Here is a 26,446-nt window from a genome sequence, read left to right on the forward strand (position 1 = left end):
CAAGGGACCCCGAGCTCCCGGGACTGCCAGCTTCAACCATGCCCAGCTCCCATCCCTGGCTCCACCCCTACTTCCTGCTATCACTGGCCACGGCAGCAAAGGCGCCTGATTCTCCAATCATAGCTGGTGGGCAGGGCAAAGGTGGCCCCAGGGTTTAGCTCCCCCCTGGGTTTTCCAATCACTGTCAGTGGTAGGGGGCTTCTTCCTGCTTTCCCTTTTGCCTCCTTGCATTGTGCCTACATATGCAAATTAACCGCCATCTTTGTTGTCAGCTAACTGCCATCTGAGTTGGCAGTTAATTTGCATATAGCCCTGATTAGCCAATGAAAAGGGTAGCGTCGTACACCAATTACCATTTTTCTCTTTTATTAGTGTAGATTATGTGCATACTTACACATATATATTAGCAGGCAACTATGAAATTGACAGTTATTGATCATTTTTACCTACAAAAACATGGAATTATCTTTTATATATCATTCTGCAGTATGCCTTTATTTCCTAGCACTGTATTATAATGCAAATATTGCTTTGCATGTGCTGTGTATAATACATTTATGAGATGGGGAGAGAAAAAGAGGCAGAACAATTTATGTATTTTTGATGGTGATTTGGTTCTTTTCCACCTTTCTTGCTTTCTTTGTTATATGGGATGCTCCTAAAGCATTTCCATGGTATCCATTGTTCTTATGAGATATTTATAGCTGCACCCCTACCTTCCCTCCCACATGCCCACATCCAGCCTTATCCGTTCTTTGCTAGAGAATAAATGTGGCCAGCTTCGTGCAGCTACATGCTGCAGATCTAGGAGAGCAGGCCTGGGAGATGCAGTATGTGTGGACAGATGCATTCAATCTCCGACCTATAGACTGGGCAAGGAAGGGGCTGCTTGTAAAACCTGTGGACTGTGATTGTTTGAAATAGGCTCCTATGAGTTTTGACAACTAACAAATATATTTGATGCCAGAGTCTGTGTTCTTTGTGGAGATTCAGGCATAGAGCCACTCATTGAACTAAACACCCACCAGACAGAAAGCCCAGACAGCTACTCTTCACCAGGCAGCAATTCACAGATGTCATTATAGTTAATGATTACCATTTTCTTTTTCACTAAACCAGCCATGTCCGTTTCCATCTCCAAATATCATTTTTTAGATTTCCTTCTACATTGATCATATTCTTTGAAACCTTCTACATCACACACACACACACACACTTGTTGACTATTTTAATGTACCCTCCACAGTCTTAGTACCTTTAAATGGTTTAGGACAGGGGTGGGCAAACTTTGACTTGAGGGCCACATGGGTTCTTAAACTGGACCAGAGGGCTGGAACAAAAGCATGGATGGACTGTTTGTGTGAACTAATATAAATTCAAAGTAAACATCATCACATAAAAGAGTACGGTCTCTCTTTTTTTTTAGTTTTATTCATTTCAAACGGACCGGATCCGGCCCACGGGCCGTAGTTTGCCACGGCTGGTTTAGGAGGTGCTTCTGCAGTCTGTGGAATTGTCAGTCTTCTCTGCTCACTCCCTGTCACTGGGCTAATCCATTAGCATCAGCACACAGGGGTCTACCATGATTCCACACTGCCCTACGTCAGAGCCAACTGCTCTGCCTAACCCTATGGTCTCCTATTAGCTGATCCCACCACAACAAATAGGACTTAGTTTCCATGCACCTCAACACAAGTTCATGCCCTAGACTGAGCAATCCATTACCACTCCTGCCCATGCTGGTGCCTCTCCTGGGATGTCCTTTGCCCTCCACACCTCTTACATAAAGATGTCCTGACTCCAAGGCATAGATCAATTAAAGAAAAACAAAAACTTTTCAATTAAAGTTGATGTATTATATTAATTATATTAATTTTAGGTGCACAGCATACTGATTAGACATTTATAAATCTTATTAACTGATCACCTGGTAAGTCTAGTACCCATCTGACACCATACATAGTTATGACTATCTTCCCTATAGTGTACTTTATATCCCAGGGATTATTTTTCTACTGGAAATTTGCACTTAATTTCTTTAACCTTCCAACCAATCCCCCTGAAGTCCCTCCCATCTGGGGGACAATCAATTTGTCTTCTATTTCTGCGAGTTTATTTCTGTTTTGTTCATCCATATATTTGCTTCTCAACTTCCACATATAAGCAAATCTACATTGTATTTGTCTTTCTCTGTCTGAATTATTCTAGCTAGCATAACCCTCTAGGTCCATCCATGTTGTCACACATGGTTCAGATTTTTTTATGGGTGAGTAATATTCCATCATATATATGTATCACATCTTATTATCTATTCGTCTATCAGTAATCATTTAGGCTGCTTCCATACCTTGGCTATTATGAATAATACTGCAGTGAACAGTGGGGTACATATATCTTTTCAGAGTAGTGTTTTGGATTCCTTCAAATATATATCCAGAAGTGTAACTGCTGGGTCATATGGTAGTTCTGTTTTCCATAGTGGCCACACTGATATATAATACCACCAACAGTGCATGAAGATTCCTTTTCTCCACATTCTGGCAAACATTTGTTATTCATTAATTTATTGATGACAGCTGTTCTGACAGGTGTGAGGTTATATCTCTGTGATTTTAATTTACATTTTTCTAATTATTAATGACTTTGAGTATCTTTTTATATGTCTACTGCTTATCTGTATGTCCTCTTTGGAGAAATGTCTATTCATATCCTCTGCTCATTTTTTAATTGATTTTTTTGTGTTTTTTGGGTGTTAAGTTGGATGAGTTCCTTAAATATCTTCTCTCATTAAATAGGTTCTTTTCATTTTGTTGATGGTTTCCATCACTGTGCCGAATTTTTTTTTAGTTTGATAAAGTCCCATTTGTTTTTTCTTTTGTTATGTAAATTTTAGGATTATACATTCTAAATCTGTGAAAAATGCCACTGATGTTATTTCTTTGGGTAGTATGGACATTTTAAAGATGTTAATTATTCCTATCTGTGAGCACTTATGGCCTTCCATTATTTGCAGATTTTTCAATTTCTTTCTTTAATGTCTTATTCCAATTACTCCAATTACAAATCTTAAATTTTTGGTTAAATTTATTCCTACGAATTTTATTCTACTTGATGTAATTATAAAAGAGATTGTTTTAATAATTTCTCATTTTGATAGTTTGTTATTAGTATATAAAAATATTTTATTTGTCAGTTATTTTGTTCATTGGATTCGACATGTAAGTGAGATTATGTGATACTTATATTTCTTTGTAATTCTGTGGTGTCAGTTGTCACTTCTCTTTCATTTCAGATTTCATTTGGGCCCTCCTTTTTTTCCCCCTTGATGAGTCTTGCTATAGTTTTATCAATTTTGTTTATCATTTCAAAATACTGCCTCTTTGTTTCATTAAACTTTTCTATTTTTTAATTTTTTTATACTACTTTGTCCCATTCCCCCACCTCCCGGCCCCTGATCTTTATATTTCTCTTCTTTCCCTGCCTTCTACCTGCTTTGGACTTTTCTTACTCTCTCTCATTCCTTTAGGTGTAATGTTAGATTGTTTATTTGAGGGTTTTGTTTTGTTTTAATGCAGGCCTGTATTGCTATAACTTTCCCTCTTAGAACTTCTTAGGCTGTGTCCATAGATTTGGGGTCATTGTTTTCATGTTCATATGTCTTTTTTTTAAAATATATTTTATTGATTTTTTACAGAGAGGAAGGGAGAGAGATAGAGAGTTAGAAACATCGATGAGAGAGAGACATCGATCAGCTGCCTCCTGCACAGCTCCTATTGGGGATGTGCCTGCAACCCAGGTACATGCCCTTGACCAGAATCGAACCTGGGACCTTTTAGTCCGCAGGCTGACACTCTATCCACTGAGCCAAACCAGTTAGGGCCATAGGTGTATGATTTTTGTCCAGTTTCTTCCCGCACCCCCAAGCCCCTTTCCCTGCGTTTGGGGTTATTGTGTTATCATTTTCATATGTCTTGATGTCTCTTTTGATTTCTTCCTTGATCTCATTGTTAACCCATTCATTGAATGTTATTTAGCCCCTATGTGTTTTTCAGTCTTTTTCTTGGTTTCTAATTTTCATACCATTTTGGTCAGGAAAAAAGCTTGATATGATTTCATTTTTCTTAAACTTATTGAATATTGTTTTGTGTCCTAATATGTTCCATGTACACTTGAAAAGAATGTATATTATGCTGTTTTGGGGTGAAATGCTCTGATGATATCAATTGAATCCATCTGATCTAGTGTGTCAGTTAAGGCAGCTGTTACACTGTTGATTTACTGTCTGGAAAATGTATTCACTGATGTCAGTGGGGTGTTAAAATCCCCTCCTGTGACTATATTACTGTCAATCTCTTCCTTTATGTCCATCAAGATTTGCTTGATATATTTAGGGGCTTCTATGTTGGGTGCAAAAATGTTTGCAAGGGTTATATCCTCATTTTGGATTGATCTCTATCATTATGTAGTGTCCTTCTTTGTCTCTAACTCTTTTAACATTTGTTTTAAAGTCTATTTTGTCAGATGGAAGTATTGCTACCCCAGCTTTTTAAATTTATTTCCATTCTCATGAAATATCTTTTTCCATCCTCCCTTTACTTTTAGTCTGTATAGCTTTCATTCTGAGGTGGGTCTCTTGTGGACAGCATATACATGGGTCTTATTTTCTTATCCATTCAGCTACCCTATGTCTTTTGATTGGTACATTTAAGCCAGCTGCATTTAAAGTGATTATTGTTGGTACATATTTGTTGCCATTTTATTCTTTTAAATATGCCCTCCTTTTGTGTGATTCCATTTCTGGGAATATATCTGAAGAAACCCAAAACACTGATTCAAAAAATATATGTATCCCTATTTCATTGCAGCATTATTTACAATAATCAAGATTTTGAAGTAACCCAAGTACCCATCAGTAGATGTTTTGACCTGGAGAGTATTATATTAAGTGAAATGAGCCAGTCATAGAAAGGTAAGTACCATATGATTCCACTTACATGTGGAATCTAATGTGGAATCAAATGTACAAGTTAAACTAACAAACAAATAGAAACAAATTCATAGCAACAGACTGGCAGCTGTCAGAAGGGAGGATTGATGGGGGGCTCGGTAAAAAAGGTGGAGAAATTAAGCAAAAAAGGTAGAAGAGGATAAAATGGTGAACATACAATATATTTTAATGACAAATACACTTATGTTAATAGATGTATTAGGAAATGTTTTAACTAAATATCTATAGTGTCACTGTCAGTACCTTTGTAGGTCATGAAAAACTTAACTTTTTCTGAAACAGGAATCCCTTTAGTAGAACACAATAGTTATTGTGTTTACTATGGATGCAAAATGCTTTCCATAGATTTGCCTATTTCCTCCTAAAAACAAATCCTTTCTATGAGGCACTATTATAACATTCATTTTATAGATAAGTAAATTAAGGCTTAAGAAACTTGCTCATAGTGTTGTAATCAAAATTCAAACTCAAGAAATCTGACGCCCAAACTCCTGAGTTTTCAACCTGTTCTTTTCTAAACAGGATTAATGTTGAATCCTATAGGCCCAGCTCATTTATTTCTTGCAATCCTAGGTTCATGTCTATCCCTAATTTTCAAACAGAATAACCAGTATAAACAGAATCATAGAGGGCAGTAGAAGGCTATTCACCCTTTGCTCTGAATGCCAAATCAATGCAGATCCATCCTGGGTCAGCCTCATGGAAACTCAACCACTGTGTCTTCTAACAATACCTCGTTCAGAACTGCTGCCTTCCCTGTGCTTCTTAGGCATATATTATCTACAAAATATTTTTACTTTTGCTATAATGATTTGCATTTCTACCAACTTTCTGGTTGAATGGCTAAAATTTAATTTCCTTAAGAAATGTTTTTAAGTTTTCTAATAGGTTTTCTGTCTCCACTTTACATTATCATGGGGATTGGTTCTTATTTGTCTCTTTAGTTTCCTTGGATTTTTGTTTCAGTTTGCTTTGTTTTTGTCTTTTTCCACTTTAAGTAATGTGATCCTGCTTCTGCTCTCCAGATGCCCAAATTTAATTTTAAAGTCCTTCCTATTTACAGTGGAGGTGTTTTATTTCAATTCTTCTTCTAAAGTCGATAAAGTGAACAGGATGTACCTGAGAGAAACTGCCAGAGATCATGTTTCTGAAGCAAGACATAGCACTCCCTGTCCAATTCCACCAAAATAATGTAAGCCGAGTATAAAAAAAGTACATATTGATATACGTTGGGAAGTAAAGTGTATAGGAATAGAAAAAAGTGGATAGAAGAGAGATGTGGGCAAACTAATTGCCTTGATTTCTATTGGCTGAAAAAAAAATTCTTACCTTGGTTATTCTGTCATGACTATGTACATGTAGCACAGGTCTATGAGAAAATAAAGATGGTGATGGGGGAAATTTCCTGGATAAAAAAAAGATATCTTAACTGTTTTAGATCCCTTGCTCCTCAAGGAGGGAAGCTTTACAGCTATGATACCCCTCCTTATTCCTAATGAGCATACTGTGGGTGTGAGACCTGTCTTTTTCGCACCTCCACCCCTCCTACCAGTCTTTTGTGGTTTCTCCTTTACATCCTTAAAAAGTTCTGTTCAGCTAGTCTTCAGGTGGTTCTCAATGAGCATGGGTCTCTAATTTAGTTGTGAAGATGATATGATAATGGAGGAGGCCCGCACAGCATTTACCTACTCCACCATCTTGACCGGAAGGCTATCTTTTTATTAACAAGGCATAAAAGTAGAAAAGTCTACAGTGGGTGGATAACAAAGGGGGAGACATTTTATGATAATTTGTCATATATGGTTTATCTTCATTCTCTTTATGCTCAGTTCTACTCATGGCATTTGAATTTAAGCACAAAAACGAAACATTTAGCCATATAGAGTTTTTTTAAAAATGCTTTCACTAGGACACATGAGTATAGAGCTCTCTCTGCTTCATTTTATTTTTTAATTAAGCACAATGGAAACTTTAGTCATGAGCCATTCTACTCTGTCTCTTTAAAGCTTGTTAGTCACTGGTCTTCTTATTGCGTCCCATAATGGTAAAGTGTTCATTGGGGCATGGGGGAGAGATTGTTGCTAAGCAGCTAATGATACCATATGTTCCCAAACCTACCCTCTTATTTACTCTTGTGGATTTGCAATACTCTATTCATATTTGCTATGCAGTATACATGAAGGCAACTCTGAATTAATCAGTTGTTTGTTATGTAGAAAGCAGCTATTATAAAAAGGAGCACCTACTATGTACAGTAACTGGAATGAAAATGGGTTTTTAATATTAAAACTACCTGGGAGAATTAGCAAGCAGCTGGAAAATTCATGACAATTTAAGAATGGATTGTATCTTGCTACGCCATTTTCATTTCTTTGCTATATAAAGTTTACGCTATAATTAAGGAATTGTGCAGTGCAGCTGGTTCTGAAATATGAACTTATCCAACAAAAAATTTAAGAATGAGTCAAGTATGATTCATGACTTTTTGCCTAAAGACAGGAATTGATGGGTTTTGTTAAGGTAAAAGGACACCTATCCATTATAATCCTATATACAAAATAGGCATTCCATAAACCATTAACAGAATGTAAAACTTGTTTCAGATGCCCTGAGCTAACTCCAGAATGGTGTCCTAGGAGAGATAGAGAAGGGACTTGGGTAATTACTGTAAAGATGACAATGACATTGAGAATAGCCTAAGAGAAAATGCTTACCAAGATGACCTTTATTTTGATGTAATTACAGGCTCACCTTTTCAGGTGCTTCTTTTAGGTCATTTAAGTAGATCATTCAATAGATAATGTTGTTAGATTATTAAATGTAAGCTTGGGGTTGTTTAATCGAACCTGCTATTGTCTTTGTCCTTGATGTGGTTTCCAAACTGTCAGTTCAAACTTTTCTTATCAATGTATTCATCAGAAATGAAAACAAACCACAGTTTAACTGATATTTCCATTTCTGAGCTATCAATGTTGAACTGACCTATCTTACATCCTGACCAGAAGGATGGATTAACTATCAGGTAGCTCAGCCTTGAAGATTTCCTCTTTTTCAGGCCCCTGTGGCATTTCTCTGGCTTCAGTCTTACTACACCTCAAGGCACTAATCCCCTCTGAAGCAGATCTATTTAATCTTCTCAAGTCAAAGCCCTTAGTTTTTTATCTGCTGGAGTAAAGAAAGAGGGAGCAGGCTTTTCTTATTTCTTAGGATCAAGCTAAGTACCCTGCCGTTTTCACCCTTCTGTTCCTGTCAGTGAGGCATGCATATGTCATTTACCTCTGGTTGTACTCCTCAGAGCATAGATGAAGCTAAGTTCGGGAAGCAGAAAGGACATGGACAAAAAACTACCTGACTCTAGTGTTTAAGGTTAGGAAACAGGGATCCACACAAGTTCTTATTTCTCAACAATATGTCACATAATTATCTTTCTGGAAAGAAAGGCATCAGAGGATTAGCTTATGCTTTCAATTTGGATCTTTCACCAACTGCTATTGGCAAATAATCTTACTATCACCAATCTTGGGGCATGTAATTTCTTTTTTCTAAATATATTTTTATTGATTAAGCAATTGATTAAGCAGAGAGGAGGGGAGAGGGAGATATAGAAACATCAATGATGAGAGAGAATCATCGATCGGCTGCCTCCCACCCACCTCCCACTGGGGATCCAGCTCACAACCCAGACATGTGCCCTTGACTGGAATCAAACCCAGGACCCTCCAGTCCACAGGTCAACGCTCTGTTCACTGAGCCAAACCAGCTAGGGTCGGGCATGTAATTTCTTGATGAGAGCACCGAGGTGTGGCCATCTGTGACAGATTCACACTAAAGTTTTTGTGCTCCAGTCACAACTGGCCAAGCAACAATCACACCCAAATATTAAAGTGATCATTCAGAGCTGGCAGGCCCATCTCTTGGAGAAACACTACCCTCAGGGACCACAAAGGCAACCCAGATGCTTTGTTGAAAGCTAAATAAAAATCAAAGAATTATAGGTCTTCTAAGAGAAGTTGAGGAACTGCTTTAGGGTCTTTTTTGGCATAGATGAAAACATACAGGATGAGGATTAAGAAAATTCCCAAATTGTCAATGCCCACAGGAAAATGACCTAGATCCTTCACAAAACTACTGCTCCATAAATTTGTTGGCAAATGCTATTTTAATCAAACCCAGCCTTCACTGAATCTCTATCCTGAGAGCACATCTAGTTTCACCAAGACCATTGAAGCAGAGTGCCAGCAAGAGGTGCACAGGGGTATTGGCATCTTTTAACTAGAGTGCTGTTCATTGCTTCCTGCAGAGATAGTAATCTGTTATCCATTTTTGTTGATAGTGGTAGCCACTCTGTCTGAAAGGACAGAATATATCCTGGTGTTGGATTCACAAACATACCCCTTTCTCAATGATATATAAATATATTTAATCAATTTCTAACTCCTTGTAGCCATCAATATTCTTGATCACATCTGACAGAGTTACAGATATGCACACTACAGACAAAAGATGCTAGAGAAAACATGCTTACGCAGAAAAGGGAATGCAGGCATGAGTAAACTGAATAGAAAGAAAAGGCTCACATAGCATTCTAAACTCACACCTTCAATGCTGAACATATTTCAAACCTCATTGTCTTCCTAGTTATATTATTTCCACTATGGGTAATGGGAATGAAATACCCATTAAACCACACACATGACTAAAACCATACATGGTCAATGCCCACAGGAAAAGCCACCGTCTGAACTATGGCCATTTCTGGCTCAAAGGAAGGAACTAAACTTTGGAACTTCACAAGTACATATGCATCCGTGATGATTAATTTTATGTGTCAGCTTGACTGGCCATCAGGTGCCCAGGTAATTGGCTGAACATTACCTGGGTCTTTTCAGATGAAACCAACATTTAGATCCACAGACTAAGAAAAGCAGATTGCTCTCTATAATTGCTTCCCAGGGCCTCACCCAGCCTGTCTAAAGCTTGATCCTTCTCAAGTGAGAATTCTCCTGTCTGCCAGTCTGTGAACTGGGACATTGGTTTAGCAGATCTAGGACTTGCCAAATTCCATAATCACCTGAGCTTATTCCTTATAATAAATCTCATTTATCTATCTATCTGTATATCTCATTGATTCTCTCTGGAGAACTGACAAACGCGACATCTCAAATTTTAGAGTTGGGATCTAGACCAGTGATGGCGAACCTTTTGAGCTCGGCATGTCAGCATTTTGAAAAACCCTAACTTAACTCTGGTGCCATGTCACATATAGAAATTTTTTGATATTTGCAGCCATAGTAAAACAAAGACTTATATTTTTGGTATTTATTTTATATATTCAAATGTAATTTAACAAAGAAAAATCAACCAAAAAAATGAGTTCACGTGTTACCTCTAGCATGCGTGTCATAGGTTCGCCATCACTGATCTAGACTGTCCAATACCCTCTCAGTGCTGGTAATTCATTTCAGGGCTAAACAACTCTTAATCACTGAACTTTATAGCAATTCTTTCTTACCTGAAGGGTTAACCATTATCCATCTTCAATGGTAACTGGACTAAGTATTAGTCAAGTAAGGTTTAGGCCTGATATCCTCTAGTGCAGGCCTTACTGGTGGTTGATGGGAAAGTTATGACTATGATTATCTAAAATTCAGTTGATAACCAAATAGTTATGTTATCAACACCTCTTTAGAAGACTTATGAGTGTCACAGTTCTAATTGTTCTAACTGTATCAATTCAAATATGGCTACATGTTTAAAAAAATAGTCATACTTCCAAGGTATATTTCAGAAAAATCTGGTAACAGTCAAGAGTAGACAGAAACATATTTCCCTAAACCTCTTGCTACTGAGTTTGTGTTAGGTTTCCTTACATTTTGGAAGCGCAAAGGCATTTTGAGGAAGACAAATGATTGGAATATATTCATTAGAGTGCAGGGCCCTTTCATCACTGAGACTGGGGGCTAGGTTTCATTCTATTATAGTTTCATGTATCTGACTTATGCAGGTACTCGATACTTGTAATAGCAAACAAACAAACAAACAAAAAAAACCCACCAAAAAAATACCATCGTTGCTCATTTAAAAACATATTAATCATTTTAACCAATGTATTAAATATATAGACTTCTTTTTAAAAAAATGTTATGTTTGAATATGCTTTCTATGGTACCCAGTTGTATTGATTTAGAAAAATAAACCCAACTTAGAATAGATATTTTCTTCATCCTGCCATCTTCCCAAATAAAAAGTGACACACTGGTATTGAGCTATGTTATTTTTGCTGTGTATTTTCCTAGTTCAATGCCCTGAATCTCTTGTTCCTAAAGGACCTAAGCAAAATCAGTACACCTTAGCTCAATGAGTGGGGAGATGGAGAATGGGTTCATCTTTACTGAGCACCTACTCTGTGCCATGAAATATTCAAGTGTATTCTTTTGTCAGTTAATCTTCACAATAACCAAAACTGGATACCATTGGGGGTACTTACAGTCAAAGGCATAAACAACTTATCCAGGATCACAAAGGTAGTGAGGGGCAGCACCAGATGAAAACCTGTCTCTCTGTGACTATCTGACCCTCCCATACTCAGGCAGAGTCACTTGGAGATGCAAGAATGTAATCTCAGGAATAAAGGCTTGGGAGTTTTGAAATGCACATTCCATTTCTTGCTCTGCCAGACCAATTTGATACAAAGCCACCTACCTCCTCCGGTGTCAGAAATCCCAGCCCCCACTTGTAAGATAACAGTCACAACACATCCCTTGCCACAAAACCATAGTCTCTGAAGATGATGAAGTGCTTTATACTGCTATATAATTCTTGGGAGAAATATAGACATAGTGATCAGAATTTCACCAAACTTAAGATGAAGGCTACTAAAAGAAAAGAACTGCTAAGCTAAAAAGTCTAAAATGTCTTCTTACATCATTTCTTCTCAAACCTTGTCTAGTTAAATCAATAGTAAGTATACACATTTATAAAACTGACAATGATAAAATATTCAAAGTCACCCCAGCTTTCCTAAAAATGTATTTGTCTTCTTTTCTACACTTTTCACCTATTTTCTTTTTGCTCTTGGAGATTTTGCTTTCTGCTAACTTATTTAACACAATAATTATGACGTTTCTTTTCATATTATGGACAAACACCGAAGATGCTAAACAGAAGGTGTTACCTAAGATGCAGAGACCATCTGTGCAGTTTTCAGATTCCTGGCTCAGCCCTTCACAGAATTTGCCCCCATTCCTTGGGGGTGGTGCTGTGCACTCCCGGATCCGAAGATGCTCACACTCTGGGCTGCAGACTGACCATTCGCTCCACACTTCCCAGCTCCCATCCACTTCAAAGAGAAAGCAAAGGAACCATCATTAGAATGAATCAGGCAGCGGTCAGGAGACTCACCCCCGGATTGCTGTTCTTAGAGCTGCATTTTAAAGCAATAACCACCACAACACAAAACAAAATAACATATTCATTTATCTTCTCTCCATGGTTTCTTTCCTAAAGAGATAGACTAGCAAAAGCAGTGGTGTAATTCTCTAGCTCTTTCAGGATGAGACCAATTACTGAATTTAGGCGAGCAGAGCATTCGTATTACCAGTGCCCTTGGGTTGGCTAACAATGTCATTATCCATTCTTCCCCAGTCTTTCACGCTCAAGTGCAGCTTAGATGGACAGATAAACAGTGTGCAGTAACCAGTGGTAGTCACCACTGCCTTGGGTGTTGACAGTTTAGAACAGAGAGCAGAATGAACTATCTTTAAGCCCTAAAACCCCCTAAACAATAAACCCATATATATTGATAGTATTAAACTAAAACAGGTCAGTCAAACCCCAAGATACCAAGATTTATATAAATAGAATTTCTTGGGTCATAAATTGCTGCTATATGCAGAACTGCACAAACTGAATTCTACTAAAAATCAACCCTCGAGATCATGGCAGCTGTTTGAGGCAATTGTCCCATTACCTCCTAGGAATACTCCAACCATATTTATGTGGGTTATGAATTTGCAGTTTTTAATCAAGAGCATATAGGAATAGGGTAACACAAAATACTGAACATAAAACAGAATGTCTGAGTCCTTGACTGCCAGTTTATTGGCTGAGCAACCCTGAGAAAGTCACTTAGCCTATTTCTGTCAACTGGGGGTAATAAAACTCACAACACAGAGTCCAATGAGATTATATGTGTAAAAGTATCTTGCACATAGTAAGCACTCAATAAATGCAAAATGAAACTCCAAGAATACACTGCTGGTGAGAGCCTCACCTTAGCTTTGAGTGGAACTAGATTTGAAATTTTAGTCAAAAGGCTCTAGTCCAATGTCCTTGGAGTTAATGTTTTATAATGCATATGAGACCCAGGATCAATTTATTTCTCAGTGGGAGGATATGTTTTCCATAAAGAAAGTCATCTTCCATCTCATCTATTTCTCATTGTATAAATTGGGTTAGAGCCAGTAAGAGATGAACAAAATAACTTATAAAAGCCATATTTGGCAAGTGTAGTCTATCTCTATTCAGAAAGGAAGGCAAGCATAGATCAAATGTAGAATAAACTGCTGTGATGCTGTACAATCTCTGCCAGTTGTATTATAGATAAATACAGAGCTAAAGCTGGTAAGCTTGGTGGATTGGCAACTGATAATAAAGAGTCACATTTTTGGTACCTGTTTTGTGTTCACAGACAACTTAATTTCTGCTAGCTATTATAAAAAATTAATGCCACAGAATGGGAGAACCCAGGGAGAGAAGGGCATGGCTTAGTCCAATCAAACACGGGAGGTATAAAAATACTTCAAAGCATTTGGCTTATTGATGGTGAGTGTTCAAAGTTATTTGAGTATTAAAAACTACATATGCCCCCAAACAGAGGTATTTCATCCATGTTCTTGCTATTACATTGAGTTCTACATCAGCACTTTGGACAAAGGCTCTATAAGAACTTGGGAGAGGGTCACTTTGAGAAAGATGGTGATATGCTGAATGTTTCACACCAGCTTACTAGTGTTGGTGGATCAAAAGGGGGAAAGGGAGGAGTCTGTGTATATCTCACCAGGACAAAGAGAAGTGCAGGTAACTTTCTGCACTGACATTCCCTCACAAAAGGCCCCACCATTGAGAGGAGCTGGGTTGGTACAGGTCCGGGAACGTTTCTGCCATCCTCTACCACAGCGAACATTGCAGGCTGACCACTCTGTCCAGGAAGACCAGCCTCCATTCACTGAGAGAGAAAATGGGGAGGGGAGAAAAAAAGGAGAAAGGTTTTTACTGATTGCCTACTATGTGCAAGCCACTGTGCCAGGTGTTGTGAGTTAGGCATCCAGGGACCAAGAGACCCTGCAGACACACACTGGCTGCTCCATCACGAGGTGAGCGACTAGGCTTAACCTCATCTGTGCCCCTCAGCTATTCATCTGATATAAGGAGGGACACAGATCATTTTCTTTGCTGAAAAATTATGAAAAATAGAAAGAACTCATTACCATATCTCTAAAGCACTTGAAAATCCAGAGCATAAGAAGAAAATATCAGATTTGAATTTCTATTACTTTAAATGCCTCAAAAAATAAATCCCAGGGCTCTTCTATTGTAGAAAGGAATGCCTTTACTTAAATAGCTGGGTATTTCTTTTATACAATACCTGAGATATTCAGCAAATAGCGGTGTTTGTTTATGGTGGATTTTGTATGCCAGGAGAAAAACTTCCCACAAGCAGGTCTGGGGTGGATGGGGGAAGGGAGCAGAAGTTGCCCACCTCGATTCTTTTCTAATACAAACACAACGGAAGAAAATAACTTCTAAAATTATTTTCTGATCAAGAGTGATTGGAGCTGAAACCGGTTTGGCTCAGTGGATAGAGCGTCGGCCTGCGGACTGAAAGGTCCCAGGTTCGATTCCGGTCAAGGGCATGTACCTGGGTTGCGCGCACTTCCCCAGTGGGGGATGTGCAGGAGGCAGCTGATCGATGTTTCTCTCTCATCAATGTTTCTAACTCTCTATATCTCTGTCTCTCTCCTTTCCTCTCTGTAAAAAATCAATAAAATATATATAAAAAAAAGATCATTTAAAAAAAAAAAGAGTGATTGGAAATATCACTGCCTACCTCATGGAAGTCCAATGTTGGATAAAGGAGCAAACATCAATAGCCATAGAAATGTGTTCCCACCTGCCAAATGGGAGAGGCAGGAGAGAACATAGTGGTGGATGGCCCCCTAAGACCTTTTGGCTATGAAAGTTAAATTGTAATAAAACACACATCCCTCTACCTCTCTGCTTTCTGTACTCCATTCCTGGCCTTTGGGCTGATCTTACCATAAACTACCACTGTGGCAGACAGGCTCCTCCTCTTGGCCACGATGTTGGCTGCCATGCAGGTGTAATTCCCGGAGTCTGAGAGCCGTGCCTGCCTGATGATCAGGTTATGGTCAGCCCTGGTGTCAATGTTCTCATCTTGTTCTGAGTCAATGGGCTCCTCATTTTTCAGCCATTCCACCTATAAGAAGAAAGAATGTTAACTTTACAAGTCATTTAAAAAAATACACAAAACACTTTTTTTTTTTAATTGGAAGGTAGCAATTTTGATGTGCGGAAAAGAGAGCTATAGTAATGGTTTTCCCTCCTCTTTATTCAATATACCATCCCTTTTAATTAGAAAATTTGGTATAATCAGGAAATGAATACTGAAGTTAATAAACTGGAGGCAGGAAAAGGACTGCCTCCTATTGACTTTGACCCATTTTCTAAAAACGCAGTGGAAGAGAGAAAAGAGGTGACTGCAATTAGGTCATTTCATTATATTTCATTTTATTAGAATTCTGATGACTATGATGATGTTACAAAACTGGTGCATAATGGAGCTCAGAGAGCAGCACATGTACTTTGTGCTGAGAGAATATTATGTTGTCAGGCAAGTTTCAAGTCAGTATGTTTCAATTTAAACAAATTTTTAATGAAGGGGTGAAAATGTGTAAAGGCCACTGTCATATATATTTGGGCAATCATAGGCACGTAAATTCAAGTTTCAGTGTTCCCTAGTTTGGGGTATAGGTTTCTTTGGTGACCATGCCATTCCGTCATTGAATCAGTGGCTATTTAGATGGGGTTAGACATCTACCACATTTAAGGTCCATCCTTGCTTCTGGGGAAGCTCACTTCCCACGTTCTCTGAGCGTAGGCTAGCCCCATCTCAAATTTGCTTTTTACTGACCTATTTTCTTCTTCCAATTCTACCCTAATCCTATCGTTGGTCCAAACTTGTCTTTCCCTTGAACACCTGAAGAAGACAAAGATGGAACCGTCTGCTCCCTAGATCCTCATCCTCCCCCCAGTTGGGATATACTACCTATACCTCCCCTACTTCACCGAGCAGGCCAGTCCTCCCCTGAGCTAACATCTCTCCTTCCTCATTTTGTCCTCTGCTTCCATATCTGAACAACCTCTCCACTGTTCACACCATCTTCGTAGCACTGTACACATCTCTTGCTTGGCAGTAACTGCTTAGCTCTAGTTATCAGCATATGCTGCACACAGTCATTACTTAGCACTGAAAGCAAGGGCAGTGGCTACACCAGAGCCATCACACAGAAACATATGCAGCGGGGCACTTTTCATCATTCTGCCCACCATTAGCACAGATCATTGAGAGTTTCTTTTAGAAGAAGATGCCTCATTTCATGTTTAAATCTTGAGAATTCTAATTTATTACCAATAAACAAGTGGCATCTGTTATATAACAACTTGATGTAATCAAGATATGCTAATCTCTATAAAAAGGGATTATCAGAAGAAAACCTTTAATGATATTTATCTCAAGTGCCAACATGTAAATGAGAGTTTAGAGTAACCTAAATCATCACCATCTCAAATTCTCCCTAGAAAAAGTCAATATTAGAATAGAAAATGATAGCAAATAGACGAGGTCTACTTAAAAACATGGAGATGAGCTGAAAAACCAATGTGATACAGGGCCATGAAGTAAAGAAACAAGCTGACTGCCCACCCCACGGTCCAGCCTGGAGGTGTGGCCCTGGCTAATGACCCAGAGCCCAGAAGCACTGCTCTGGCGAGCGAAGCAGGACAGTGCAACCAAGTTTATGTCACATCTGGCCACCAGTCTGTGACAAATGTCCTCCATTCCCCACTAACCAGATAGTTTATTCTTTCATGAATTTTATATTTTATGGGTATGATGAAAATAAACATTTAAATGCACATCATCCCAAGAAAATAAAAGCTGGGAGTAACACTGTTACCAATATTTGGGATGAAACAACATGCTTAAAGCCAATAGGATTGGAGTTTTGAAAGAATAGATCTGACTGCTAAAGTAGGTCTGGAAGCTTTGTCCCGCCCCACACTCTTCCTGACTCTGAAATTCAGAGCATAAATTGCCCGGTTTTCTGATTAATGCCCTACACCTGAGATTTGTAGCACTTAGAAAGCTGTTCCCTTGTGCCCCCACCTCAGTCATCGTTTTCCAGGCTTCCCCTCAGACAGCTGGTGAGGAAGTCAGGAAAGTCAGCCCTGGCCCATAAGTAAATTATTCCTAGTGAGTTAACTAGCCAGAAAAAACCCTGTGGGCAGTGTCCCTGGAGATGAAGCCAAAGGAAGTCCCGGCACCTGGAAATGGAAGAAAGCTTTCCTGACCAGATCTTGTACACGATTGTCTACCACTGTGCTGCACACCTGGAACTAAGAAGAAAAAATGACAACTGAATGTAAACTGTGATTGAAAATAAAACCCACAAAAAACAAAAACTTGGCCCAGAGTCTATTAAAGCCTTAATCATCAAGTAGAGGTTTGGCTTCAAAGTGAAAATTTAAATCATATACACAATGAAGTGGCCCACAAACTAAGAAAACATTTGCCACAAATTGGATAAGTAAGAGGTTAATGCTGTGATGATCTGAGGAAAATCTGAATAGTTTAAAAACCACGATTTGCATACGTCTGTGTGTGTGTGTGTATACTGGTAGGTGAAGATTAACAAAACACACACACACATATATATATATATTCTATATAAGAGCCTAATATGAAAATTGACTGAACGGTGAAATAACCGGCTGCTATGATGCTCACTGACCACCAGGGGTTAGACGCTCAATGCAGGAGCTGCCCCCAGCCCACAGGTACCAGGCAGGTGCCAGTGGGAGCCCCCCATCACACTGCCAGTCACCCCGCAGAGAGAGGTGACCCATGGCAGCAGTGGGGGGCTGCAGGGCCAGCCAGCGAGTGGATGGTGCCAGGCCAGCCAAGGCAGGTACCAGCGTGTGCCCCCCCATCACCCCAGCAGTTGCCCCACAGATCGGCCCTGATAGCTGGCCAGGCCTAGGGACCCTACCCATGCACAAATTTCATGCATTAAGCCTCCAGTGTGTGTATACGTGTGTGTGTGTGTGTGTGTGTGTGTGTGTGTGTGTGTATATATTAGAGAGAGAGAGCAAGTTCCCTTCACTTCCCTATCCTGCTTTAATTTATCTCCATCAGCTAGTCTTAAAGATAGTAATGCCTTTTGTTCTTATAATTATGATCCCAGGAAGCTACTGAAAAAAGGTATTAGAGCTATAAACAAAACCTTAACCACAATAAGTTATTTTTTGGTAAAAAGAAAGAAAAAGGAAAAATTATGCCAAAACTACATGCATGCCAAATAGAGCTTTGTTTAAATAAATTGTTTCAACAATATGATTTAGTATTATATAGGCATTAAAAATCATGATTTCAACTAGTGAAAACACAGAAAATGCTCATAATACATGACAGTCAAAATGCACAATTGTATGATTACTGTTATAAACTCATAAAACAACAAAATCATATATATATATTTTAAAAATTGAAAAATATTTGGAAGAATATATGGTCACAGAAGTCTTCAGAGAAGATTAGGGTAATTTCTTTTCTTCCTGTTGGTTAACTATGGCACCTTCAAAGAAAAGCTATTTAGTGATCTGAAAACAATCACTTTATCTTAGAAATAACTCTTTTAGTCTCATGTAGTACAGTAGTTTTCAAATTTATATTTTTCCATAAAATGTTTCCTTGAATTAGTTTATCTGAAGCTCAAAATTAAAAGCAGATTAACAAGGAAAGATCTTCTGACTGGTGCAGAAGTGAGGGGGCCCTAAGCTGTACAAGATTGACCATAACCAAGACCAAGTTTTCACAATTCCAGGGGAGATCATTCACATCTTTCCCCTTCTAGGTCAATCATACCCTGCTGAGATGTCCAGTGCACATCTTTTGCCATCATATACTTTGTCCCCGTCATCCAATCCACCTCCCTCCCCACTTGCATGTACTGTGGACATATACAATGACCTGCTGTTGGGTCTCCCAAATCATAGTCTGAAAATCATCGATATAGGATGAATGAGGTGTTGTAGATACCCACGTTCTGGTACCCGTGGTGTTTATGCTGTCATGGCTGAGGCCTATCAATCCAATTATGTCTATAAACAATCAGCACATTAGTAGACTCATAATTATGGGGCTATTTTTATTCATAACCTAATAGTTTATCCATTTAACTGATGGCAGGATCTTTATGAGGAAATCAGTTTGGTATTTTCTGGACTAATAAAAGTGACAGATTGCTTTTGGGATTTATGCTTTTGTCACTTAGTGAAATTTTAAAACATTTTTGATGAGCTAAATGCTCCTGATGTAGAATAGTTTAATAAATAAGATAGAAAAAAGCATTCCCTCCCCCAGCCATTCCAAACTCCAATGGTCCTGGGGGCCAGGGAAGTAACATAAATCACCGTAGTGGCCCTGTGTGTGAGACACCCATGTGCATCGCTTGCATATTAATGACAAGGAGCCATTCTTCATTTCCACAAAGAAATGAACTCACTCTCATTTTTCTTAAAAAATGTTATCGCTTTGTTTCTACTTTTGTTTTCCCACTTTAGAGACAAGGGTATTTAAAAAAAATGCTAGTGCCATGAAAAATGACAATGAGCTCATTTTGTTTAAAATCTCTTTTGCTTTTCATGTTTCACAATGGTCTTCAAATTTATGGACTATTTAGCATCACTGTGTATGGGAAGTGGTGGCAACTGTGACAAAATGAAGATCACAGGACCTGTGCAAATGTGTAGCCACCAGTCAGGTCAGACTAGGGTTGCCAGTGTAACTGGACCTTCCATCTTTCACAAGAAACCAATGGTGTAGCCGAAACCGGTTTGGCTCAGTGGATAGAGCGTCGGCTTGCGGACTGAAAGGTCCCAGGTTCGATTCCGGTCAAGGGCATGTGCGTGGGTTGCGGGCACATCCCCACTAGGAGATGTGCAGGAGGCAGCTGATCGATGTTTCTCTCTCATCGATGTTTCTAACTTTCTATATCTCTCACTTCCTCTCTGTAAAAAAATCAATAAAATATATTTTAAAAAAAAGAAACCAATGGTGTATATTTTAATGTTAACATTTCTTGATTCTAACATGATTGATAATATATTACAAAATATATTGTAAGGGCCAAACATAGCATATCCATGAACCAGAAGTAAATTTACTTTCTCTTTTCCACTCACCAGCTTTCTGTCTCCTAGTGATTGTTTCACAAAAAGGAGCTCAGTGTCATCCCTAAAGTTAATTCCTTTTCATTAGATAGGAATTCCCCCATCACCCTAGAATATTACTGTTCATGTCTCATAACCCCCTCTCAAAGCTTCCTTACAGAAGTGACTGGCAAGCATCAAAGACCTTTTGAACTTATGTACAGTATTCTTTAAGTAACATAAGGGCATCTGTACTGAGTTCAGAAATTATGTCACAAGAGGTTGTCAACAAGAAAAATCCTAAGCTCTTAACAAAAGCAATACAAGTTTTCAAATTAGCATTATGGGATCAATACATTGACCACTTCCAGACTAAGGAACATTTGTATAATTGATCCAAATGACCTCAGGCAAACAGGTCATCTTTTTGACAGAGAGGCATAACATCCTGAAGGTTGTTGGAAACGTGCACCCCTCAGAGAAACAAGTCTTTATCTGGTTTCTATTTATTTAGTTTACATGGATAATCCAAGTTAGAAGCATGTACAAAAACTAGTTACTTAGAGATAATGAGCTGATGGTTTTGCAGGATGTCCACATTCATGAACAGAGTGCCACATGCAGATGGTCTGCAATTTGTAAATTTTACCAGTTTATAAACAAATCTGGAAAAAGCAGACCATCATGCCAGACAGCATGATCAGTTGCTGATCCATTATTCTGGTAGCTGGGGACAGAAGGTACGTAACTGACCAGTCTATAGATTTTTCTCAACAATAGGCAGCGTGGTGTAATTGGATGGGGGAGGGGACCATCTTTGAAATAGTGTTAGAGTATTTTGCCTGAGATCTGAGTTACAGTTGAAAATGTCTGCATGAGTCCTGATATTTTACCTCTTCTGACCTTTGCCAGAGACATTTATACACATACATAAACCTTACACCTAAATATTTATTTCCATCAGATAGTAAGTCAGAATTCCCAAGTTCCTGTTCTTAGTTTTAATATTCTATAAAAGAATGAGGAGACTGGTGTTATTAACCATATATAAATGGGGGAGAAAATATTAGACTAGAAAGAAAAAAACACTTTAATAGGAGGATCCAAAGCCTTTTGTCCTTTGACTCTAGATGGTATCAACTTGAACTGTCCCTTCATATTCCACAAAAAATGCCAATCAGCATCAGTTACTGATATTTTCTACCAAGTGTGTCTATGCCACAATTCCAGTACTCCAGTTAGGATTTGCTAGACTCAATATAAAATAGATGTAACTTTAGATTTATGACATTTGAAGCTTCTCAATCCATCCACTCATTACCTGTGATCACTTTCTCCACTACTCATTGGCAAGCTCCTTAAGAACATGAACAACATTTAAAATCTTCTTATATATTACATAGGAGCTACTTCAGAGGATGTTCACTGGCACCTGTGGAATAAATGTTCTAGCCCAAATTGAGGTACGTGCAAATTTAGAGACTGGGGATACACATACACACATACAACAAAGGTTCAAACTGCATTTTAGGGGTCGGGCCAAGGGAGAGAGAGATTATTCTTTGCTTTATATCCCATGGTTGAGTGTAGATATGATCTAGTAGAGACATTTTTAAAGTAGTTGCTAAAAGAAGACAACCTTCTCTGATGAAACTGGTGGAGAGACAAGACTACACTAGAGGGATGTGGTGTAGATTTAGGGAAATACTGGAAGGCCATAGCAGTTTACAATATGGTCATTCCCTCCCTACATACCTTCTCAAACTTTTTGTAAAGGTACCATCTTACCAAACAACAAATGTGATTGGATTTCTATGAGAAAACAGAAGGCTGCAGTATGCATTCTAGCCGGTGAAGGGCTAAGCTGAGATGGCACCCATGGACACCAGGGTGGGGACAGAGTGGAAAAGGCAGAATAAAGATGGGGTTCCACAGCAACTATGGGTGGGCCTCTCGACATGCACACTAAGAAATTGATCTAACCAATAAATGCCTCATTTACTTTGAGTCACGTCATGACTATGCTCAGTCATCCACATAGTTTGCCAGATTTGGATGCAATGACCGTAATGTTATTTGCAAAATAATTTTCACTTATATGTGTAATTTTAGAAATAAAAGCACACATAGAAAACCCCATGCTCATAATATGGAGAACAGATTGGTGGATGCCATAGACAGGGGTGGGGTGGGAGAAATGGGTGAAGGGGTCAAAAGATACAGACTTCCAGTACATAATAAATGTCATGGGGATATAATGTACACCATGGTGATTAAAGTTAATAATACTCCCATTGCATATTTTGAAAGTTACTAAGAGAGTAAATCTTAAAAATTATCATCAGGAAAAATATTTTGTAGCTATATAAGGTGATAAATGTTAACTAGACTTATTGAGGTGATCATTTCACAGTGTATGCAAATATAGAATCATTATGTTGTACACCTGAAGCTAATAATGGGTGTTAATTATAACTAAATTAATGAATAAATAAAATTAAACAATATTTGTCCCCATATAGCTCTTGAGAAGTTATGGTAACCCTCTCAATGTTATCTGGTGTCTTATTTTGCTTTTGTTAATGAGAATACATGAGTGGGACAAGTAGTCCCTAGAATCTGATACAGCCAACGGTCTTAAAATATTTAAGGAGGCCAGTTGCATCTAAGCCTATTGGGTGACTTACAGAAAAGCACGTGCTTTCCAGAGAAAAGGGGAAGGAGGCATTTCTGCTGTTCACCTGTATGGGTATGAATGTGATTCTTTACAGATAGCAGCTGTCTTGTGATCTTGCATAAAAGGCAAAGAAACACACAGAGATACTGGTTATCATGTCTATACGCACAAGGGCACACATAGCTATTCAATACATTATCTCACTTGATCCTCACAATAGCTACCAACGCCTTCCAAAAATAAGTAGGCAAAGAAAATCTTATTCTTCCCATTTTACAGATTATGTGAGCTAAGTTAACATACTAGAGAAATCGTAGAATTTGACCTGGTAGTCTTCAAGTAATTTTTCTACCACAAGACATGAGCCATTTTTTTATGTCTCTTGTTGACCGAATAAATGGCGGCTCCTTACCATTTCCCACAGTTTGACTTGGCATACTCGCATATGTCTTCACTGGGACTTCACCACTGATAAGCATGGCATCTCTTTACTCATAAGGGAGCATATTATCTTCTGTTAGTTTGGCCATTACTCTCTTCCCCTCTTTCTGAGATTAGATGTCACCTGTCCTCTTCTCTCTCCTTGTTAATATTTCCTTCAAGTTATTTATAACAGTACTATCATGTTTCCCCTTTGTCTTTCTTCTTTTTCCAATCTGTGTGGATTGGTTTTAAAGCCACCTACACAGCAGTTTCTTCAATCTAGCTTCACTTATCTGATTGTGCATCACAAAAGGAAGCAGAAATTCAGCTTCATTGGGAAGCTACAGCGCAGAACCAGGCAAGCAATGGAAACCTAATGATCACAGAGAGAATCACACTCCCTGATGCTGAATGAAATGACAGTCATGAGGATCTCTGTAGAGGCCTGACTTCTAAGGAACTTTACGTTCTGACATTGTGTGTCTCTTGTCAGATCAGTGTTGTCCTTTCACTTCCCTGCTTCAGTTATGAAAGTCAGAAGCAGCCTCCTGTTATTTATTTATATTTTATTCATTTTGACAGGTAAATGGTCACGGAAACAGTGAACACCCTGGATCCCCTGTTAACAGAAAATGTAACATTGTCATGAGTGTGGATGAGATATGTTTGCATTAATGTAAAGCATTGTCAAGAATGGTGATCAGACAGAAAAGATAGCATTAAACGGACAAGGTATAGAGAGAAGAATGGAAAAAGATATGCAATCAGAAGGTGATTGTTAAGGGAGGGCACAGGCTGCCATTTGCCACTCAGCCATGTTTTCCACAGTGCAAGGGCTCTCGCTCTGGCTAACTCCACCTTTGCTCACTGCCATCTGCTAGGGAAAAACGAATTCTGGTTTTGAATATTTGATGAAGCAAGCTGTAGGAGATGCTTCCAAAACTTGGTATTCTAAGGAATGACCTAAAATACAGTGTAATGTGCTGATGCGTTTTAAGGGATTATTTTGGGATGGGAAGAACTCTCTAGCTGGATGATAAAGAGCTGGTTTTCAGGGAGCCTCATAACTGCTTCTGTATTCCTCCTGCAACTGCTGGTATGTAAATAAGGATTTTAAGGTGGTGGCAAGGGAAAATTAATGAACAATTCCATTTCCCCCTTCCTTACTGCCATGTAATATATACTCAGGTGCTGAGACAATAGCCATCTTATTAATGATTAGAACATTCAAAATTCTAAATGTTCATATCAAACTGGTTTAAAATGCTGACATAGAAGTTATATAATTAGATAAAGAATGCAAACACAGATCACTTGCATATACTCTATACACACCATCTGAGAAATCAGATCTGCTCAGAAGAACAATTCCATCAGCTACAGTGAAAGGCTAATCATGTAATGATCTGCCAAGGAAACGCTGGGACAAATATGGATTAGCTCAGTTCCATACACTGGGTGGCTGAGAATGAATTAGCATAATCATAAATTTGTTCCAATTACAGAAGGCAATTATTAGAGACCAGCTTATAGCGTTATCAAAATGAAATCAGCAAAGTGCACCGACATTCCAGGTAGATGCCATTGAGTTAATGGTGCTTAAAAATAAAAAGGCTCTGCACCCATTCATCTTTCATCCTTTGATTACTGTACACTCCATACAAGTTTCCTTTTAGCTGACAGACACAGAGCCATTGTGAAAGAACAACTATATACTATAAGAAAAAAAATGCTTAAAATGTAACAACACAACTGCAAAGTAACCAAATTCTAAAGTCTCCTGTGTGTAATTTCTCCAGGTCAGGGGTTCAGACACTGCTTTTACATTTTAGACAGTAATGCACATCATCTCTTGTGTTCTTTCCAAAATATTGATCAGGAATAAAGCTGTGACTAAGCCAGTCATTACCTGCTCCAAACAAAAGTTCTTTGTGCAGAAAGGTACTGCTGTTTTGCAAAAGGTAGCCTCACTGTCGTTGCTTCCCCCCGCCACCCCCCACTGCCCATTTTGCCTTTCCTGTTTCCTTGTTAACCATTGCCAACCTGGAAAGTGTGCAGAGCAGTGAAACATATTTTGTAAAGGATGCAGCGGATTTAGTGTCAAAGTTTTAGAGCTGAAAGGGCAATTTCATTAAATAGCTAAGATTTTGCACTTATGTGGTGTCCAGCACTTAAGGAAAGAGGCATCAGGATATACTCAAGAGAGGGCAGATTAATAAGAAGACAAAAGAGTATTTCTATTGTAACTAAATGCAATGGGTTTTTATTATATTACAAAGGATGGTAGACTCAGTGGAGTTGAGGAAGGTAAAAGGGGAGGAGACGAAAGGCAGACAAACATCTTCCTTTTGTTGATGGTCAAAAAATGCATAAGATTCTAGGCTACCACTGGGTGAGGTGGATGTTAATTATGTTTTTATAATAATAAAAATTAACCATCGATCGAAGTGAGAGACACATTGACTGGTTGCCTCCTGAAGCAAACCCTTAATCCAGGATGTGCCCTTGACCAGGAATCAAACTGGAGACCCCTCAGTGCAAAGGCTGACACTCTAACCACTGAGACACACTGGACTTTTAACAAGTCTTCAAATAAACCCAGGAAACCAGCAAATATTTTATTTTGACATTCCTTTAAAATAATTTTGAGGAGAAACTAAGATGGCGGCAGAGATAAACACAGGGAAGTTGATGCCGCTCACAACAATTGATTAATACCTCAGAAAAACAATACGGACATCATCCAGAACCACAGGAAGCATGGCTGAGTGGAAATTCTACAACTGGAAGGAAAGAGAAAAGCACACTGAGACTCAGAGGAGGTGCGG

The 26,446-nt window shown here is 38.6% G+C and overlaps 1 protein-coding gene across 1 annotated transcript in view; it reads right to left on the reverse strand.

The window, feature by feature from the left end:
* Positions 1-26,446, reverse strand: part of UNC5D (unc-5 netrin receptor D) — a 228,518-nt gene that overhangs the window by 91,788 nt on the left and 110,284 nt on the right. Inside the window, exons 5-7 of the mRNA XM_015565272.1 lie at positions 15,326-15,506; positions 14,067-14,234; positions 12,183-12,347 (exon numbers count right to left, since the gene is read on the reverse strand). Coding sequence (XP_015420758.1) covers positions 12,183-12,347; positions 14,067-14,234; positions 15,326-15,506 — 514 coding nt within the window. The remainder of the gene's footprint in view (positions 1-12,182; positions 12,348-14,066; positions 14,235-15,325; positions 15,507-26,446) is intronic.

This window comes from Myotis davidii, unplaced genomic scaffold (genome assembly GCF_000327345.1).
Source record: "Myotis davidii unplaced genomic scaffold, ASM32734v1 scaffold93, whole genome shotgun sequence".
Classification (NCBI taxonomy): Eukaryota; Metazoa; Chordata; class Mammalia; order Chiroptera; family Vespertilionidae; genus Myotis; species Myotis davidii.